Source organism: Scyliorhinus canicula, chromosome 2 (assembly GCF_902713615.1).
Source record: "Scyliorhinus canicula chromosome 2, sScyCan1.1, whole genome shotgun sequence".
NCBI classification, from domain to species: domain Eukaryota; kingdom Metazoa; phylum Chordata; class Chondrichthyes; order Carcharhiniformes; family Scyliorhinidae; genus Scyliorhinus; species Scyliorhinus canicula.
The window spans coordinates 72,134,285-72,156,567 of record NC_052147.1 but is presented as its reverse complement, the minus strand read 5'-3'; the positions used below and the strand labels follow the sequence as shown (position 1 = coordinate 72,156,567).

General features: G+C 43.5%; 1 protein-coding gene across 2 annotated transcripts in view; it reads right to left on the bottom strand.

Annotated features, from left to right (window-relative positions):
- Nucleotides 1-803: 803 nt before the first annotated feature.
- Nucleotides 804-22,283, bottom strand: part of pnn (pinin, desmosome associated protein) — a 34,867-nt gene continuing 13,387 nt past the window's right edge. The window contains exons 4-10 of one of the 2 annotated variants that reach the window (XM_038780425.1): nt 18,382-18,454; nt 17,868-17,962; nt 16,400-16,475; nt 15,461-15,487; nt 14,675-14,830; nt 14,453-14,591; nt 804-2,442 (exon numbers count right to left, since the gene is read on the bottom strand). In XM_038780425.1, the coding sequence (XP_038636353.1) occupies nt 1,304-2,442; nt 14,453-14,591; nt 14,675-14,830; nt 15,461-15,487; nt 16,400-16,475; nt 17,868-17,962; nt 18,382-18,454 (1,705 nt within the window). In that variant the 3' untranslated portion in view covers nt 804-1,303. The remainder of the gene's footprint in view (nt 2,443-14,452; nt 14,592-14,674; nt 14,831-15,460; nt 15,488-16,399; nt 16,476-17,867; nt 17,963-18,381; nt 18,455-22,283) is intronic. The other variant, XM_038780433.1, reaches the window with a different exon arrangement.

Sequence of the window (22,283 nt, the reverse complement as noted above, 5' to 3'; positions counted from 1 at the left end):
GACTCGGTGGATGGGGTGAAGATGAAGTGGGAGAGCGAGTTGGGACTAGTGAGACCTTTTGTAGGGTGAACTCCATGTCATCATGTACATGGTTTGGTCTGATCCAGCTTAAGATGGTGCATAGAGTGAACCTGACCAAAGCTAAGATAAGTGGCTTCTTTCTGGAAATAGAGGAGGGGTACAGGCAGTGTTCCAGGGGTTGGCCAACCACATCTACATGTTCCAGCCTTGTGCCAAACTGGTGAGTTTATGGGTCTCCTTTAGCACATCAGCGATTTGTAATATTGATCTGGAGCCGACTCCTCTGGTGGCCATTTTTGGGGTGGCGGACCCACTGGGGCTGCAAACGGGAGAGAAGGCGGATGTCCTCGCCGTCGCTCATTGATTGCCCGGTGGAGATTTGGCTGGGATGGAGGTCTTCTACTCCGCCTAGTGCCTCGGTATGGTTGGGTGACCTAATGGAAATCTTGGACCTGGCAAAAGTCAAATACACCATTAGGGGGTCCGTCAAGGGGTTCTAGCAGACATGGCTGCCATTCATTGCCTACTTTAAGGAATTAGTCTGTCAGTTGCTCGGGAGGGTGGGGAATCGATGTTTTTCCTCTATCCTTTGTGGATGAGGTGTGCATGGTTGGTTGGTTTTTTGCCATATAGGCCTAACATCTACTGTGGGTTTGGTTATAAAATTTATTGTAAATCTTTAATAAAAATATATATTTAAAATTGCAAATTTGCTGCTTTAGGAGTGAGCTTTTGTTTCATTAATCAAGGATTGTTTTATATATCAAATTTAATAGAAAACATTTAAAAGACAAACAGTTTTTAATCTTTTTAAAATGTACATTTAATTCTACATAAAGGAACTGTATAGTACATATTCAAAGACAACCATCTTTACGCTAAGAATTAACAATGTTGAGATGACATTTCTTCCCCTTGGAATTGCAACTGTACAGAAGAGGCATCATCATTGGTCGAATACAACAGATTTAAAAACACTGAAAAGGGAGGAAGGCTAATCCTTCTATTAAGCTTAGTACAATATTTTCCATACAACGCCATCTTGAGAATTACACTTTAATTGTAATCGGAGAAACATGTGCATACAAAACATTGTAAAAGTACAGGGACTAATGGCAATTTTAAGTCTCATGGTTTCCAAATAAAAGTACTATACAGCAAGCAAGACTTAAGGCGGCTTTACCTCCAGCTGAAATAAAACATCCCTCCATCTATCAGGTACGTTGTACAAATCAAGCTGTACATAGCCTTCCTAAAGTCACTTTTTTCAGTCTTCTGTGAATTAGTGTTTTTTGTCTTTCCTGTCCAATTTATGATCTCTTTCAGTCCGTGAAGACCTTTTGCCTGAATGATTGTCTGATATAGACCTCTTCCTGTCTAACCGAGAACCCTTTTCCCTAGATCCTTTTAAATCTTTGCTACTGGGTTTTGATGACTTACGGTCCTTATCTGCATTTGAAATAACTCTACGTTTTCGATCCAAGCTCCTTCTACGCTTTCTGTCTCTGCTGTGACCCCGACTCCGGCTTCTACTTCGACTCTCACTACTACTACTGGTGCTACTACTGCTGTCTCTGCTACTGCTGCCACTGCTACTGCTAGTGCTGGAGCTGCTTCTACTGCTGCTACCAGTGCTTGAGCTACTACCACTGCTGCTGGTGCTTGAACTACTACTAGAGCTCGTGCTACTGCTGCTCCGACTCCTACTTTTACTCTTTGTTTTCTCACGACCTCTGCTTTTACTTCGACTACTGCTCTTACTCCGGCTTGTGCTTTTCCTTGGTGACACCCTAATTGGTTCCACTTGTAAATCCACAGGCTGAATGTTTACAGGACTCTCCTTTTCTGGCTCATGCCCGACCGAACATTCAAGCTCGGGTTCAGGCCTGGGCTCGGATTCTAGTTTATGCTGGAGCTCTGGTACTGGGTTGGGTTCAGGTTCGGGCTCCAGCTCGGGTTCAGGCTCAGGTTCAGGCTCGGGCTCCTTACAAACCTCTTCTACTCTCTCCTCCTCCCTACCATCATCTACTTCCTCCACCATATCTTGATCATTCTCCATATTTTGGCTAGCTTCCTTATCAACAGGCATGCTCTCTGGCTGGCTGTTGCTTTCCCCTTCCTCTACCTCCTCCTCCTCCTCAGCCTCCTCTTCCTGCTGCTTCTCTTGCTGTTTCCCTGCATCACTCTTAACTGCACCCACTTCCACTTCCTCTTCTGCTGCCTCCATTTCTACATCATTGTTCTGGTTACCCAATTCCTCCACCTTCTGATGGTGAGCCACCTTACCCTCCTGTTCCTCGTTCTGTTGCTCTTCATTCTGCACCTCTCGCTGTTCTTTTTCCTTCAGTGACTGACGTCTAGGTCTAACTTCCATTCTGTTAATTTGATCTGCAAACTCCAGGCGCCTGTGTTCAAAAATACCTAAAGATTCAAAAATAAACACACTTGCACATTCTGAAATACTATGCTGCAGCATAACAAAAACAAAAGTAAATTACAATGGTGGCGCAGGGATGTACAGAAGAGCAAAGGAATTTGATTATTTTTAAGCAAAGAGATTCATGTCAGAGGGATATGCCTAGCTTTATAACAGGGTGTGCTCCCTAAAGAGATCAGCCACTGAGTTTGTTTTTCATTCTTTTGCAATAGGATACCTGCAAGAGTTACTTAGCTGCAGAAAATACATCAAAAATGGTAAATATGAACAGGGAGGAGGAAACAAAGCTGAAGCTGGAATTACTGCCCGAGGTATGGGTGGGCCAAGACTTGTAGTACACACCTTCTAGAACAAAAACAATGCCATGTAAATTTACTTTGAAGTTCAGCAAACAAAATCTGTAGTCAATTTGCACACAGCAAGGTCTAAAGAGGTGCCCAAGATGAATAACCAGTTACAGTAATTTAGCAAGTTATGTGGAGAGAATATTCTTCAATGTACCAGAACTTCCAGTACTTCATTTATAGTTTGTCAATCTGAAATCACAGTTTTCTTAAAATATCTGAATATAGAGTGAGTTAAAATAAGTAATTGAAATAAAACAGAAGTATTCATATTTTCAATTGAAGTTAACAATCTGAATTAAGTAATTTAGAACATAGAACATAGAACAGTACAGCATAGAACAGACCCTTCGGCCCTCGATGTTGTGCCGAGCAATGATCACCCTACTTAAACCCACGTAACCCGAAAACCCGTAACCCAACAATCCCCCCATTACCTTACACTACGGGCAATTTAGCATGGCCAATCCACCTAACCCGCACGTCTTTGGACTGTGGGAGGAAACCGGAGCACCCGGAGGAAACCCACGCACACACGGGGAGGACGTGCAGACTCCACACAGACAGTGACCCAGCCGGGAATCGAACCTGGGACCCTGGAGCTGTGAAGCATTGATGCTAACCACCATGCTACCGTGAGGCCCTAATTTGAATTAGGAGTAGACATCTAATTCAAAAACAGACAACAAATCCCTAACACGGTGTAATGAAAATAAAATCAAGAAGATTGTTTCAAAAAGAATTTGTTACAGGGTGGGAACTTTTTTTATCTTAAGTATTTAATTTACATAAACACCTCAACTAACCCAGAATTTATTTTTCTATTTTGAAATGTAACCACAGTAGAGCACGAGTTATGAATCAAATGAGTTAATAGCTTAACACTCAAAACCTGTAATACCCAATGCATAAAATAGTCAAGTCAGCTCAGCTTCCCACATTAGTAAATGCATACATTTGGTTGAGGTTCCAATGGTTAGATGGGGTTACAGGGATAGGGTGGGGGAGTGAGCCTAGGTAGGATGGTCTTTTAGAAGGTCGACACAGACTTGATAGGCTGAACGGCCTCCTTCGACACTGTGGGGATTACGCTAGGATTTGAGTCTTCAACACAAAAGCCTTAAATTTTATTTTCAATATTCAATTTTTGCACTGCGCTCACTACCTCTTTATAACAGTTCCTGTAGATTAGTTTGTTTCATTTGGATTTGGATTTATTGTCACAGATCCCGAGGTACAATGAATGAGATGGGTATGATTAGAAAATGTCCCAAAACAGCACAAAATTAATTTTTAAAAAAGAGAAAAAAATCAGAAAATAAATTGATCCAGAACTTTTCTATACATTTGTCACAAGGGGCCCAGGAGTAAATTATACCATACTGGGTGTCAAACACACAGCCTCAGTCCCCAGCACTCTTAAGTATTAAAGCTTTACTGAAGGGTGGCACGGTGGCCCAGTGGTTAGCAATGCTGCCTCACGGCGCAGAGAAACCAGGTTCGATCCGGGGCCCGGATCACAGTCCGTATGGATTTTGCACATTCTCCCCGTGCTCGCGTGGGTCACTCACCCACAACATAAAAGATGTGCACGGTAGGTAGAATAGCCCCTTAATTTGAAAAATGTAAAAAAAAATAAAGGTTTACTGATGTTGCTTTTGTTTTTATTTTAAAAAGTGCAGTAACAATTTTATTTCAGCAACACACAGGTTTTACCAAGTCACAGCACAATTATATGTAGGGATATACTAGCCTTGTAAATGTGTTTTTGGACTTTTACCACCTAAGATTTGAGTTCAAATTCCACAGTAACATGTGAAACCGATTACCGTATATACTCGCGTATCATGCGACTTTTGAAGACCTAAATTGTAACCTAAATTTGGGGGGTCGCATGATACGCGAGATACAAAATTCGCGGGTGTTTTACTCGCCGTTTTTTCTGATGGGAAGATGTTCAGCCACTTGACGTTTCCATTCATAAAAACATGAATGGAAACGTCAAGTGGCTGAACATCTTCCCATCAGAATGCTGTGGTCAAAATCTGAAGAGTAGTATTCACAGAATTCGCAGGTGTTTTACTTGCCGTTTTTATGAATGGAAACGACGCAGTAGCAGAACGACGCTAGTAAAGCCAGCTGGAAAGCTGTTCGATTTGCGAACAGCTTTCACAACAGAATCCACAGACAATGATACCATTTGGAAGTTTTAGTTTGGGCATTAATTTCCAAAAAAGTGACTCGCATGATACACGAGATATAGCATAAAATCATGTTTTGGGGACGAAAATTTAGGGGTCGCATGATACGCGAGATCGCATGATACGCGAGTATATACGGTACATAGGCCTATAGAAAAGGACAGTATCTACAGAGTTAAATGTAACATTCCTCAGTCCTGCCATACATCCAAGTCCAGTCAGGTACTAGATGGTTTAGTATAAAAGCTATCAGGGTAAGTACTACTTCTGCCATGCATGTGCCAACCGTATCCTATGAACGAAAAACATGTCACAATTGGATTATCATCATGTTTGCAGAGAAAGTAAGTCACGTGGCAGTGGAATCATAGCATTTACAGTGCAGGAGGCCATTCAGCCCATCGAATCTGCACCGACTCTTTGAAAGAGCACCCTACCCAAGTCCACACCTCCAGCCTATCCCCATAACCCAGTAACCCCACCCAACACTAAGGGCAATTTAGCATGGCCAATCCATTTAACCTGCACATCTTTGGACTGTGGGAGGAAACCAGAGCACCACGAGGAAACCCACACAGACACGGGGAGAATGTGCAGACTCCGCACAGACAGTGACCCAAGCCGGGAATTGGGCCTGGGACCCTGGAGCTGTGAAGCAATTGTGCTAACCAGTATGCTACCGTGCTGCCCTAGACAGAGTGCTTACACCTGGAATTTTGGTAAATGAAGTAATTTGGGGCAGTGAGAATGGTGTTGCCCAGGAAAGTGGTCCAAGAGAGGGAGCCGGAGACAGTGAGTGAGAGCTGAAACCTGGAGGCATTAATTGGTTGTGGAGGTAGGTGATTGGTGAGTTTCAAGCGTTTTGTCCCCTCTAAACTAATCTTGCAAATGTTCCAAAGGTTTGATGCTCTTGCAGCTTGTGTGGATGACAGCAGGGATCACAGCACTAATGCAGGGGGGCATTCAAGTACAGGGAGCAAAATAGAATGTTGTAGTAGGAAACACTATATAGTTAGAGCAACAGGAGCTTTGACAAAGAGTCATACAGACTCAAAACATTAGTTCCCTTTTCTCGCCAGAGACTGTCAAGACTTGCTGAGATTGTCCAACATTTTGTGTCTTTGTTATAGTTAGAGCAATAGGCAGTTCTCTGTGGCAGCAGAGAGAGTCTCAAAGGCTGTGTTGTCTACCTAGTGCCAGGGTTGAGGACATCTCCTCAGAGCTCGCGATAACATAGGATTGGGAGGGGAAAGACCAATTGTCGTGGTCCACAGGGTATGAACGACAAAGGTCAGGCCAAGATAAAAGACTTGGCTGAAGGGAGTTTGAGTAATTCCCGCGCAACTCGAGCAGGTACAAAATTAAAAAGTAGAACCAGCTAAACATCGCTGGATTACTACCAGAGCCACGAGTAAATTGGCAGTGTAAAGATGATCAAAGTTGAATCTATTGACTCAAATATCAGTGTGGGCGAAATGGGTTTCGGTTCATGGGCACTGGCACCAGTACTGGGCAAAAAGGGAGTTGCACCACTGCAATGGCCTTTACCTGAACCATGCTGGGACTAGTGCCTGGTGAATCGTATAATTAGGACTATAGCGAGTGGGTTTTAAACTAGTGAAAGGACAAGGCAACAGTGCAGGGTAGCGATCTGGTTAATGATAACCAGAACATGATAGGGACACAGCATACAAATGAGAGTGCACCAGCAAATAAGATCAGAGTAGGGAAAAATAATAAAAAGACAAAATTAGAGACAAAATAAAGGCAAAAAGAATGCACGTAGAATTCATACCAGGACAGATGAATTGGTAGCACACATAGAAATAAAGTGAGTATGATACCCTAGCCAGTAGAGGAATAGTTGCAAAGTGACCATGGCTGGGACTTGAATGAAGATTCAATGGTAAACGGCATTTTGGAAGAACAGGATAAAAAAAAGTGAGGTAGCATTGTAAATAAGGAAAAGATCAGTACAGCAGTGAGAAATGATTTTGGTTCAAAACAGTGTGGGTGGATATAAGAATTGGCAAAGGAAAAACTGGTGGTAATGGTTCAGATGTTTCTCGGCAGTAACTCCACTGTAGGACAGAGTATAAAGCAAGAAATGAGGGGGCTTGTGCGAAAGATACAGCAATAATTGCAGGACATTTTAATCTTCAAACAGATTAGGTGCAATGGCAAAGGTTGTCTGGAGGATGTTTGCATACAAATATCTTCAGGACAGTTTCTCAGAACAGCAATTTCGGAAGCAATCAGATAATGAGCTAATTTAGATCTGGTAATGTGTAATGAGACAGGATTAATTAATGACTTTATAGGAAAGGATCCTTTCAATAAAACAGATTGTAACATGATCGAATTTCACATTCGTTTGAGTACGATAGATGGCAGAGAATGAGATAATTCATAACCCAACAAATAAATATTCCATTGAAAAAGACTGAGAAGGTGCATCATCAGTGGATCAGAAAGTTGAGGATAGTATCGAATTGTAAGAAAAGATGTATAATACTGCAGCGGCAAGATGGAGCACAAATGATTGGGAAAACTGTAGAAGCCAGCAAAGGATGACTAAAAAACTCAAAGGAGAAATGAGAGTGTGAAAGAAAACTAGCTAGTACTGCAAAAACAGAGAGTGAAAGGTTTTGCAGCTAGATAAAAAAGGTAAATAGTTGTGAAACGGAGCTTTGGTTCCTTAGAAGGCAAGACAAGGGAATTAGTAATAGAAACCAGGGAAGTGGCAGAGGCTTTGAACAAGTATTTTCTATTGGTTTTTACAGCAAAGGACACAAAAAGCACCCCAAGAGTAGAAAGGCAGGGGGGCAAAAGGGAGGAAATTAAAACAACTGCGGTCACTAGAAAACTAATGGGACCAAAAGCCGATAAGTCCCCTGGACCTGATGGCCTGTACCCTAGTTATAACCCTTCAATTCCCTCTATTCTGGAAAGGTTCCAGTGGATTGTAAAATTCCAAATGCAATACCACCATTCAAGAAAGAAGAGACACAAAGCATGAATTTCAAGGACAGTTTAGTCTAACATCTGGCACTGGGAAAATGCTAAAATCCACTGTTAAGGAGTAGCTGAACATTTAGCAAACTAGCATGCAATCAGGCAGAGTCAACATGGTTTTGTGGAAGGGAAGTGTTTGATTATTTGATTACAAAATGACCCCACTGGTTGGAGTCATACCTAATGCTTTGAGGATGTAACACATAGGGTGGAGAAAGGAGAACTAGTAGATGTAGTGTGCTTGGATTTTCAAAAGGTATTCAATAAGGTGACACATAGAGGTTAATATATTAATAGGGACAGAGGATTGGCTAACAAGCAAGAAACAGTACAGATAAATGGGCCATTTTCAGGTTGGCAAACTACTACTAGTGGAGTGCCACAGGGATCAGTGTTAATGACTTGGATGAATTCACCATTGTATGGAATTCCAATTTTCTGATGATACCAGGACAGGTGGGAAAGCAAGTCTGCAAAGGGTAGTAGAGTGATTAGTACAGTTGCTTCACAGCTCCAGGGTCCAAGGTTCAATTCCCAGCCTGGGTTCCTTCGAAGGCGGAGTCTGCATGTTCGCCCAGTGTCTGCGCGTGTTTCCTCTGGGTGCTCCGGTTTCCTTCCACAGCCCAAAGATGCGCAGGTTAGGTGGATTGTTATGCTAAATTATCCTCAGGATCCAAATATGGTTAGGTGGAATTATGGGGATAGGGTGGAGGTATGAGCTTAGATAGGCGCTCTTTCCAAGGGCCGATGCCGAATGGCAGTGCACTGTAATCTTCTGTACTGTAGATTCTATGATATAGATAGGTTATGCAAGTGGGCAAAAAATTGGCAGATGGAGTATATTGTGGAAAAGCATGAGATTTTCCACATTGGCAGGAAGAATTGAAAAGAAGAATATTATGGAAATGGAGAGAGATTGCAGAATGCTGAAGTAGAGGAATCATTGTGCTCATGTACACGAATCAAAGAAAAGTTAGCATGCAGGTACAGCAAATAATTAGGTTGGCAATTGCAATGCTGGCATTTATTGCAAAGAGGATGGAGTATAAACATTGGACAGTGTTGCTACAACTGTACAGGGCTTTGGTGAGACCATGCCTGAAGGGCTGTGAACAGTTCTGGGCTCCCTCCTTAAGGAGAGATATCCTTGCATTGTCAATGGATCAGAGAAGGTTGACTAGGCTGATTCCTTGGTTCAAGGGGTTGACTTATGAGGAAAGATTGAGCAGGTTCGGCCTATACTCATTGGAGATTAGAAGGATAAGAGGTGAAACATAAAAGATTCTGAGGGGACTTGACATGATAGATGCTGAAAGGCTGTTTCCTCTATTGGGAGAATCTAGAAATAACAATTTAAAAGTAAACAGTTATCCCATTTAAGATGGAGGTGGGAGAACTTTTTCTCCGACTTGCTAGTGTTTGGAATTCTCTTCCCTCCGAGAGCAGTGGAGGCTAGGTCATTGAAAGTATTTAATGGGCAGCACGGTGGCACAGTGGGTTAGCACTGCGGCCTCACGGCACAGAGGTCCCAGGTTCGATCCCGGCTCTGGGTCACAGTCCGTGTGGAGTTTGCACATTCTCCGTGTTTGCGTGGAGCAAAATGTGCAAGCTAGGTGGATTGGCCATGCTAAATTGCCTCTTAATTGGAAAAAATGAATTGGGTACTCTAAATTTAAAAAAAAAATGAAAGAAAGTATTTAAGGCTGAGGATAGGCAATTTTTTTGAATGAGTAGGGCGTCGAGGCTTATGGGGAACAGGCAGGAAAGTGGAGTTAAGACTACAATCATGATTTTATTGGATGGCAATGCAGGATGGAGGTGCCGAATGGCCAACTTCTACACCTATGATCTTATGAGAAGAAATCTTTTCTAGCTCTTATAAAATAAATCAATAAATTAACACATAAACAAACCATAAAACAGTATGCGCCTCAAAACTAATTATTCCAAATATTTTAGGGAATCAAATCTAATTTGAAGTGCTTAGAAAATAAACCATAATTCATCTTAAGGAATGTCCAACAGTTAACAGTGTCAATAAAACGCTGATCAATAACGTTTACAGCTTTGAGGTTCAGTTTATCCTTTTTGTGCTTGAACTCTCGCGGCTTCAACCAACACTCAATCTCAAAGCCTGCACATTCAACTAAAATTAATGACAATACATTCCATGCCCATGCAAGTCTCTCATTATTTTTTGTTTTAAATCTTAGGCTTAATGATCACTCTTGATTGTAAGCAACTACATTGTGGGTTTAAGTGACTGCTGTACAACTGCATCTTTCAAATGGGCTGTTTAGTCGACCCTGCCAGTTCCCTCAGATAGGAATAAAACATGCTGTGGTAATTTTCAAGGAGTGTTCTCCCAATGACCTGACTAACATTAAACTCTCAAATGCTACCATGACAAAGCGTGTCTGGTCATTTATTTGTGGGATCTTGCTGTGCATAAATCAGTTGCTGCATTTCACTATACCAATGACTACATTTCAAAAAGTGCCCCTTGCGTCATATCAAAGGGTATCACAGTGGGTATCACTGTTGCTTCACAGCGCCAGGAACCCGGGTTCGATTCCTGGCTTGGGCCACTGATTGTGCAGAGTCTGCACATTCTCCCCATGTCTGTGTGGGTTTCCTCCAGTTGCTCCGGTTTCCTCCCAGAAGTCCCGAAGACGTGCCTGTTAGGTGAATTGGACATTCTGAATTCGCCCTCAGTGTACCCAAACAGGCGCTCGGCGACTCTCACAGTATCTTCATTACAGTGTTAACGTAAACCTACTTGTGACACTAATAAAGACTATTCTCACCATGGGATCAGAAAAAGTGCTACATGAAATGCAAACTTTCTAATTGCTATCCATATTAACAATTTTAAGTCGGTAACCTTTCTTTACCGAGTCAGACAAAATAAGTGCTTTCATGTTCACCGGAAAAAACAATTATAATTTAAAAAATACCAGCAAATCTCCTCTTGACCTCGTCTTTGCTGATCAAAATAGTACCAATACTTCCAAGTCTCTCCCTAAATCTACATATTTCTCTTCCCTGGAATCAATCCTGTAAATCCGTGTGGTTCATTAAGTCTTTAATGTTCTTTCTGCAATTTTCTGTTTAAGTGGTCCAGCAGTTCCAATTCAATAGTTCAGAAAGATTGATTAGATGCCAGCAAGCATCACTGTTCACAGACGCTTGTCACCTCTGGCACTTTCAAAACCATAGTGGACATGAATTTATTGCAATCCCTTAAATTTACACATTTTTCACTTTTAGAAGGTGGGTTGCCAGTTAGGGAGAAAGGCCGACTGGAGAAGCAAGCACAAATATCCCCATTCTGTACTGTTCCATGTTCTATATCTTGGTTTCGGACAATGCTCGGCACAACATCGAGGGCCTGTTCTGTGCTGTACTGTTCTATGTTGTTCTCAATTCTGGGGGAGCCCTACACATTAGTACAAAGGCTGAAGCATTCACATCCATCTTCAGCCAGAAGTGCCAAGTGATTGACCTCCGGAGGTCCACAGCATCACGGATGACAGTCTTCAGTCAATTTGATTCACTCAACATGATATACAGTTGGATTTTTCAACTCAGAATCGAGGAATTATGGGAAGCGGAAGAAAAGTCTAGTTCGATCTACAGATGCAACGCAGCAACTCACCAAGGCTCCTTTGACAGCATCTTCCAAACCAATGATCTCTACCACCTAGGTGGCCAAGGGCAGCAAATGCATGGGAAGACCACCACCTGCAAGATCCCCCCCCCCCGCCAAGTCATACACCATCCTGACTTGGAACTAATCGCCATTCCTTCACGGCTGTTTGGCTCCACTTTCCCACCCGCTCCCAGTATCCCTCGATTCAGAGATAAAAAATCTAACTCAGTCCTGAACATACTCAACAATGGAGCATCTACAACCCTCTAGAGCAGTGGTTCTCAACTGGGGTCCACATAGACCCTGGGGGTCCATGTAACATTACTGGGGGTCCACACAAAAGAAATACCGAATTGGGGGTCCACGGTGATATTTTAGTGGTCTATAGAGCAATTCTACTTCAGAACAATTGTTATTACTGAGAATCAAGTAGAAGAAAAAAATGTTTGTTTTCATGATGAATATTCACCGTTCTCTCTCTCGCACTGACAACGGTCAAAGAGAGATTATAATCTATCTAATTTACCTTGAGGGCTGAAGGGGCTCAGAACCAAAAAGGTGCATTTGCTGTGTTTATTTTTGTGGTACTGTATTCTGAGAAAAAAAATCCATACCGGTTGATGACAAATGGGTTTATTGTGCTTTAATGACAGTTGTTGTTGAAGATTGCCTGGGCTATTGTCCCCTAGGAACAGCCCGGAGGACCTTTAATGACAGAAGCAGCTTATTAAATACCCACGGTTGACCTGACGTGAGCGATCTGAAATGTGGCAACACTTATGCCACGTTTCTCCTTGACAAGTTTAATGAATGATTTAACACAGTAATCACTAGAAACTGTGTATATTTGATATGAATTGGTTATTTTTAGAGTAATTTAATTCAATTTAGTCAGTAAAAAGTTTTTTTTTCATTACTTTCCATATTAGAATAAGTTTGGCAACGTTCGAAAATACCGCTAATCCGTTTCCAACCCTCACGGTAAGGTAGATGGACTTTAGGATTAATTTACCACGCATACAAGAAGCTTTTTTTTTCTGTGGAATGGCTATGGGGGTCCACAAAAAAAAATTAAGAGGAAAAGGGGTCCATGGGTTAAAAAAGGTTGAGAAATCCTGCTCTAGAGGTAGAGAATGCCATAAATTCACTACTCCGAGTAGCGAACACTCGGTTAAGTTTTCCAAATTTATCTGATCATCAAGATTTAAAAGTTTCATGTCATTAAATAATATTCTATTTCTGTATTCTCACTACCAAATAACCTCAGCTTTCCACATTAAACCCCATCTGCCAACTTGCTGCCCTGTCACTTAACCGTCTATTTCCCTTTGCAGCCTATGTCCTTCTCACATTCAATATCATTATCGTTTAAACAATCTCCGGCACTTTAATAAGTCGTTTTTCATTAAAATAGTACCTAGTATCAAACTACAAATCAGCCACACAACTACAAAAAATCAATTTCACTGGTACTTGATACAAAACAATTGTTTGTATCATTACCAAGAATTCAAATTCATGCTTCCGGAAGCACAAGATAAGTACATTTAAACAGAGCTCTTGCACTGTGCTTGAGCCATATCACTCAAATATGATTATTTTTTTTAAAAATAGTTTTTTTTCCAATTAAGGGGCAATTTAGCATGCCCAATCCACTTACCCTGCACATCTTTTGGGTTGTGGTGGTGAGACCAGGAGACTCAGGAAGAATGTGCAAACTCCACAGGGACAGTGACCCAAGGCCGGAATCGAACCCGGGTCCTCAGTGCTGTGAGGCAGGAGTGCTAAGCATTGGCCACTGTGCCGCCCTAGCTCAAGTTTGATTCTGTTTTTAATGCAAGTATTTCTCCACACTGCGCGCACACACCAACACGCCACCATGAGTAACATAAAGCCCATGTTTATCTCGACTGAAAATATTTGAGAAACTCTACCAGCACAGGATAGTAGAAAAGACATTTCACTTCAATCCACCTCATTTCTAAACCACCAAAAAAAACTCTCCTCCCCTTCAACGTCCAACTATTCTCCAATTATTGAAGAACAGTTCGGCATCCCCTTACTTCTTCTAAACTCACAGGATCCGTTCAGTGCAGGAGGCCACTCAACCCATTGAGTCTGCATCGGCCCTCCAAAAGGACCCCCTACCTAGGCCCAATACCCCGATCCATCCCTGTAACCCCATCTACCCGTTGAACACGAAGGGGAAATGTAGCATGGTCAATCCACCTAACCTGCACATCTTTGGACTGTGGGATGAAACTGAAGCACCCGGAGGAAACCCACTCAGACATGGGAAGAATGGACAAAGTTCACACAGACAGTCACCCAAGGTTGGAATGGAGCCCGGGTCTCTGGTGCGGTGATGCAGCAGTGCTACCGTGCTGCCCATTTGTTGAATGAACTCCAAATACATTACCCTACATTTTCACCTTCCTCCCCATAAGCAATATTGAAATCATACACCATCTTCTGCGCTTTCAAAAAGACACTTGTACTTCGGTCGCACTTGACTTTGATTTATTTCTTTTATTAAAAACACGGAACAATCTATATCTTCTACTTGCTAATCTGTCTTTAGAATAACTAAACATTGGTACATTCTGAAAATTCTATTCCTATTGAGGAACCAACGGTCATTCCAGTGACATACTGGGAAATATGACTGCCACTGCTCAACTCAACTCTATCCAGCAAGCTACATTTCTTTAATCATGTAATATAATGTCAGGCCTGAAACATGACATCCACTATCTTGCAATTCTACAAGTAAAACACTTACCATTCATCTTCCTTTGGGATTCATCCAAAAGCTTTTGCGTAGCTGGACAATGTTTGCCAGGTATATAGAATAGGTGAGGTTTTGTTTTGGTTCGGATGTATTTGATTATTTTTAAATTATGCTCATTCCATACATCTTGCTGTTTGAAAAAGGAAGAAACATTAAAAACATCAAGCTACAAGCTACCAGAAAATTCAACGTCCAATTCAGACAATTTCCTACCAACTGGGCCAGTTCCACTTTTTGTTCTAGAAGTCTTAGTTCAGTTTGTTTAGTACGACGTTCCTCAAATAATTCTCTCCTCTCATTTTCTACTTGTTTACGCTCTTCTTCAGCTTGCACTTCAAGCTTTTGTTCTATTTCCTGACGTCTTTTTTGCTGTCGGTTGGAAAATAAATTGCATCAAAACTCAAAATTCTCAAACTATGGCTCACATATCTTATGCCAACAACACTTTGCCATCCATAATTGGATCAGGACTTCATCACCAGCCTTTTCGCTCAATGTACTCTTACTGATGCGAACATGGAAAAAAAACCATTGCAGTATTTAACAGATCTTTAACATATCTCAAATTACAAATAGTCAATAAATCTTACTGCATTGTTCACACTACTTTATGGATAATCATCCCTGGTTAAACATGACCTAGTTATTGCTAAGAAAGACACTAAGTTGAAAGAGCACACCTAGAAGCAGCCACACACCTTTCAGTTGCATCTGTCCGTATGTGTGCCGGTAACCTGCTCAACTATCATTGTACTTGCTCAACGCACTATCATTGTATATACATTTCACAGCTAGACTACATGCCTGAAAAGGCCTTTCGGTTCAGCAGTGTGATGGTGCACAACTGAATTTAAAATACAGCAGGAGTTCGGCACTGCAGAATGATACAAACGGTTTGAATCAATATGATTCCAAAGGAATTGATCAAAATTTGCAGAGATAACCAATGGAATGAAGTTATGGATTATACAGCTGTACAGAATAATTAAGTAAACTTACATGTCGTCTTGGACAACGAGCTGAAAACTAAGAAACAATACACGAATTGAGGTGCTTAAAGTGAACCCTTGGTTACCAGTGGACAAAGGAACAATTTTGGTACGACATTTATTCAGCACAGTATTAAATACTTAGTTTTGTTTGAATGATTGAGAAACACCCATTAATGTATTAGCACAGTTCAGACACAAATCAAAGGCAGCTATTACTGGTGGGTCTGAAGGACTGGGCAATAAGCTTTCTCCTGTGGGATGGATGTTGAAATATCGCTGCATCACACTATAAAGATGGCCTGTTTAGGCAAATGAGAACATTTCACAAGCGTGTTCAGGCTCTGAATCATTTGTCACCAGATCTCTCCCTACCGGGGAAGTACTTCCTGACCGAATAGCAAAGACCAAATAACTATTCAAATGGCATAATTTTAAAGTCTCTCTGAAGCACAGTTAAACATTACTGTCTACACCACACTTTGTACTTCAATTAAAATTGCTGCTCTGCACTGAAATTGTTAAAAAATTACAGTAACGGTAGCCACAGAAATAAATGCTCTGCATTAATTTTGCATTTTAACAATTACACTATGCAACCATGAACTGGCCAGATGTACATTTCATGGCAAGGAAGGGTAAACCTGATTTTCAGCAACTCACAGCAAACAAAATACTTGCATGGAGTCTAATGCTTTCTTTTTTTGTTTCCCTGGATTATGGAACATAACATTGAAACAAGATGCAGGTGGCACTTTCTACTTAGCTGGGTATTTAGAAGTTTGAAATAGTGTGAATGTGGCTACGCAGTAGAACAGGGTTCATAATGACATCTGTTCCACTCAAATGTGAATCTTGCTGGCACCGCTGTTGCATTGCAATAATCAGAACTCAAACTCTCGATGCAAGATCCAGACATTGAAGAGCAAAAATAAAGGGGAAAAAATACCCTCTCAGTTGCAACATTAGATTCCTGTTTGAATTTCTGCAGAGTACCCATCAACAGGCCAAACATCCGCCGATTCCTATCAAGTAAAAGACAACAATTAGATAGTTTGTAACGCACTGGCTTGGGACTTGGCCAACTTGTTTGTCAAGCACATACTCCAAAATAAATTAATCTCAAATGTGCTGAAATTACAATTTATTGCTAGGGCTATACAGTCTTTACAATGAACTGTCGCAAGAGCAATAGTACGTCTGACTAACAGCATTGAAGATTAACAGTAAATAGCCATTCTTAGGAAAGGCCATGAGGCTTGTGGCAAAATAATTGGCACACATTCTTTCTTGATTCCTGCATATTACCTGGGATATTGGATTGCCCAACCATTAGGTAAGCCATCTAGGAGCAGCACAGTGGGGCAGTGGTTAGCACTGCTGCCTCACGGCGCCGAGGTCCCAGGTTCGATCCCGGCCCACTCTCCGTGTGGAGTTTGCACATTCTCCCCATGTCTGCGTGGGTTTTGCCCCCACAACCCAAAGATGTGTAGGGTCGGTGGATTGGCCACGCTAGATTGCCCCTTAATTGGAAAAAATGAATTGGGTACTCTAAATTTTTTTTTTTTTTTTTTTTAAAAGGCAAGTCATCTAGTAGTTACTCAAAAGACACGAGTGACACGTAAACTCAAACTTTTTAAAAACAAGTATCCAACACACCAGTTTCTGCCGAGTCAGTTAGTTTTGTAACTTAAATTTTGAGACCTTGCTTCACTAAATTGAATTATTTCCCATAGAACATAGAACAGTACAGCACAGAACAGGCCCTTCGGCCCTCGATGTTGTGCCGAGCCATGATCACCCTACTCAAACCCACGTATCCACCCTATACCCGTAACCCAACAACCCTCCCCTTAACCTTACTTTTTAGGACACTACGGGCAATTTAGCATGGCCAATCCACCTAACCCGCACATCTTTGGACTGTGGGAGGAAACCGGAGCACCCGGAGGAAATCCACGCACACACGGGGAGGACGTGCAGACTCCACACAGACAGTGACCCAGCCGGGAACCGAACCTGGGACCCTGGAGCTGTGAAGCATTTATGCTAACCACCATGCTACCGTGCTGCCACGAGAACAAATTCTCCCATCAGAGTTGCCGACGGGGAGACAGTTTGAGGCGATGAATGGAGAATATACTAGTGACTGTACTTTCAAAGACACTTGTAACCGAGAAGCAATTTGCCCGTCCTAAGGTTGTGACAGACGTAACATAACAGCTGTTAAAGACCAACTGTTCGTTGGTGTGGTGTCGCAAGCCAAAATTAGCGCTATAAAGTCGAAATAGGGTGTCAATTAATGAATGTCGCAAGTGCCGCTCGTTGCAATTCGAACCTCGTAGAGATGAGGACTGCCTGTGAGCTTCGAAGAGTTAAATTTTCAGGTACAATTTTGTCTGTAAAGTAGAAGATACCTTTCTTTGCCCTTTTCGTCCATTGTTTGATCCTGAATAAGGTCTCGGCGTGTCCTTTCTTTGGAGGTAGCAACAACAGAAGACTGCAACGCTGGCTGTAAAGAATACAGTGGAAGTATTAATTTCACTTCAGCACAAATTTGTGGCTACCTTTTATTGGTAGATACCAATACACACTGGAGACAGTTCCAAAGTACATTTCCGTACTGCCTCAGAGTCCTCATTTTGGATTGTCATCAGGCTTTTCAATTATGAAGGTATTCAGTGGAGCCTAATCCAGTTCTTATCCGATGTGTAAAATATACTTTTATCCTCTAACGGTTAGAGGATAAAAGTATATTTTACACATCGCATAAGAACCCTAATTTACTAAAGCAAACATATTTCCATCACTGCAGTGAACAGTTAATTCTGTAAAGATCTGGGAATATTCTGGGCTCGGAGATGGCAGCTTCATATGCGTCCGTGCATTTAGCAAACTGTGTAAACATTTTATCTTACAAGTATGCAATACCTTTTTTGTATCATCATCGTCCTCTGCGTCGCTGTCTTGACGCGACTCTCTCCTAGACCGACGGTCTCCCAGCCTATTAAAATTAGAACGGTCAGATTTTCAAATACAATAAACCCCAATGAGTTGAATCCCTTGGGATCTGCCCACAAATTTGTTACAAGCGGAGCTTCGTGATAGCCAATGTAGCCTCATTTTCACATGAATGCATCTCTATGCTACCCGATACGCCCACAAACACGATCTATGTCAAAAACAACTGTTTTCATTTGGCATTTGAATCTCAGCAATGCAGTAAATGATGGCGACAGTGAAAGTGGCAGTCGCGGCCCCCTTCAAGGTGGCATTGGAGAAAAAAAGAGCGACAACTGGAAGCACAGGAGGCAACAATCAAGGACAGAGAGAAAGCAGTGACCAACCAGTGACCAAATCACCTCTCTGGAAACAGAAGTAGCAAGGTTGGTGGCGACGCAAAGAGCACTGAAGGGGAAAGCTGAGGATCAGGAGATTGGTCATGCTGCCAGAATCTCTGTGTTGTGGGCCTGCTGGAGGGCACCAAGGGCAGAGCCTCATGGAATATGTGCCCCAGATGCTGGGTAACTGGTCCCCTAACCTCCCCTAATCCCCGGAGATTAACAGAGCCCACAGGTCACTCAGGCCAAAACCTAAAGCAAGGAAGCAGCCAATAGCAGCGATACCAGGATTGGAAGATCCTGAAGTGGGCAAGGCGCATTCGGTCCTGCCAGTAGCAGGGCCATTCAATCAGAGTCTACCAGGACATTGGGGCATATCTGACCATGTGCCGCACTGATACAGCTAAGGCAGCCCTTTAAGAGTGGGGTGCAGTTTGTTATATTATACTTGGCCAAAATGTGGGTAACCATCCAAGAGAAGGAATTCTACTTCACTGCACTGGCCGAGACAGACAGGTTTGAGCAGGGACACAGGCTGGGAAGGCAGAAGCAACTGTCCCAACAGCAAAGACAAACTTGTTTTAAAGAAAAAGACACGTGCACTTACAGAACTGCCTTACTTTCAAACATAGCTTTGAGTGCAACCAGAATGGGGTGAGAGCAGAGAGGTGCAGAAACACACAAGGGCGGAGGGGGAGAGAACATAACAGATGGGCAGGTTGGAGAAGACCGAGATCGCTCCTGGGTAACAGGGGAGCAGGGTAGAACGCTGGCTACGACAGGTCGCACATGGTGGCAACAAAAACAGCAACACCAAGAGGGGCCATCTTAGTGGACCCTGAAGCAAAGGGAGTGCAGGGATCAGCCACATGGTGCAAATGGCAAGATGGCCATCCTGAGTGGCCCCTGATTAAAAGAAAATTCCGGAACACAGGTGTTGCCACATGGAAAATACGATGAATACAGCCACCTTGGATGGGCCCAAACAAAGAAAAACCCCCAGGAGTACAGGAGCTTATGCAAGAGATAGGTATGGTTGATGCCACAGGAAGTGGGGTGGGGGGTTCTATCAGGGGGGAAATTATTGCAATGCGCAAAGACAAGGAGGGGGCAACCAGGCGACAGCTGGTACACTCCAAACTGTAGGTGGATCGCGATACTCCACGGCCCCAACGGTGGAACTGCTGGGAGAGAGAGAAAAATTGCAAATGGACTTCAACCTGCTCTATAACAGAGAATGCAGTGCACCAGTTCCGCCAGACACTGGGGACCTTTTATGAACATGGAGCCAGCCGCTTACAGACTCACCAGCTGAGAAAGCAGGCAGCCATGAGGGAAAAAGCTTGGGTTAAAGACAGAAGCGGCAGACTAGTCGCTGCATCCGAAAGGAACATCGAAGCCTTTGCAACTTTTTACTGAGAGGGACTCGAAGATTAAGCATTTCGACGGACTGAATCATGCCGGTCGTGGGCGAAGGTGGGAGACGGGGCCTGGAAACACCACTCGAATTGGGGGAATATCGACTCCATGCAGGCAAGGAAAGCAGCGGGGCCAGATGGATTCCCAGTGGACTTCTACAAAACATTCACGCCAGCACTGGCCCCACACTTGCAGGAGACCGTTGCAGACTTGCAAGCAAGGGGCACCCGTCACAACACAGGCCCAAGCCTCAATATCGTTGACACACAAAAAGGACAAAAACCCGATGAAGTATGGCTCCTCCTACAGGCCCATCTCACTACTGAATGCAGATGCAAAGATCCGGGCGAGGAGGCTGGAAAGCTGAGTGCCAGAGGTAATTGTGGAGGACCAGACGGGCTTTGTCAAGGACAAACAGCTAACATTGAACATTAGCCACCTGTTGAGCAGAAATGGGCTTTGCCCTCATAGATGTACTGGAACAATTTGGGTTTGGGCAAAGGTTCACCTCCTGGGTGAAAATACCGTATAGCACTTCCATGGACAAACATCACCCGCTGCAGAGGCATAATGCAGAGATGGGGCAGCACGGTGGTTAGCATAAATGCTTCACAGCTCCAGGGTCCCAGGTTCGATTCCCGGCTGGGTCACTGTCTGTGCGGAGTCTGCACGTCCTCCCCGTGTGTGCGTGGGTTTTCTCCGGGTGCTCCGGTTTCCTCCCACAGTCCAAAGATGTGCGGGTTAGGTGGATTGGCCATGCTAAATTGCCCGTAGTGTCCTAAAAAGTAAGGTTAAGGGGGGGTTGTTGGGTTACGGGTATAGGATGGATACGTGGGTTTGAGTAGGGTGATCATTGCTCGGCACAACATCGAGGGCCGAAGGGCCTGTTCTGTGCTGTTCTATATTCTATGTGAGCTGTCCCCACAGCTGTTCGCCCTGCTAATCGAGTCACTGGTGATTGCGCTCAGCACGGCAAAGGAGTGGCAAGGTATCCAAAGCGGAGACAGAGAGCACAGTCTCACTATGCGGATGACCTGCCCCTCTATACTTTGAAACCCTGGAGCAGCACGGAAGGGATAATGAAACATCTAAAGGAATTCAGAGCCTTCTCAGGTTACAAGCTTAACCTGAGCAAGAGCAAGATCTTCTCTGAATCCGCTGGGGTGGGGGATGAAGGGACTACTGTTGTTTAAGCTGGCCTAGATACCAGGACACTTGTTAGTAGAACTGTTGGACGGTGGCGAGCTAGGGAGGGGAACTGTACGGACCTGTACGAGCAGCTGTTGGACGAGGTATACTCACCCTCTGGACGAGGCAAGGGAAAAGAAATGGGAGGAGGAACTAAGCATAAAAATAGAGGGAGGACTCTGGATCGGGGCACTGCACCGTCTGAACTTCACCTCCATGTACGCAGGGCTGAGCCGTACGCAGCTAATGGTGATGCAGCTCTGTGCAGAGCTAGTGCATTCTTCCCGTGTCTCCATGGGTTTCCTCCAGGTGTTGCGGTTTCCTCCCACAGACCAAAGATGTGCAGGTTAGGTGGATTGGCCATGCTAAATTGTCCCTAGGTGGGGTTATAGGGAGAGGGTGAAGGACTGGACCTAGGTAGGGTGCCCTTTCAGAGGGTCAGTGCAGACTTAATGGGCTGAATGACCTCCTTCTGCGCTGTAGGGGTTATATGATTCTATTCTATGATTCTAACCAGGAAGCGAATGAGTACGTTCTTCCAGTAGGTGGACAATAAATGAGAACGCTGCAAGGGAGGCCCAACCAATCACCCCACTTGATTTGGTCTTTCCCCAGACTTGTCCAGTATTGGAAGACCTTCTTTAAGGCCATGTCCAGGGTTGTGGGAGTGAGGGTGAAGCCTTGCCCAAAGGTGGCAGCCTACCAGATCAGCCAGAACGTTTCAAGAGGAAGAGGGGGCCGACGCGATAGCCTTCCTGCCTGGCTGGCGATCGCCAACACCACCCAAGGCTGCAGACTGGCTGTCCAACCTGGTGGAATCTCAGGCTGGAGAAATTAAATTCGCCATCCGTGGGTCGGAAGAAGGCTTCCATATCCACCAACTTG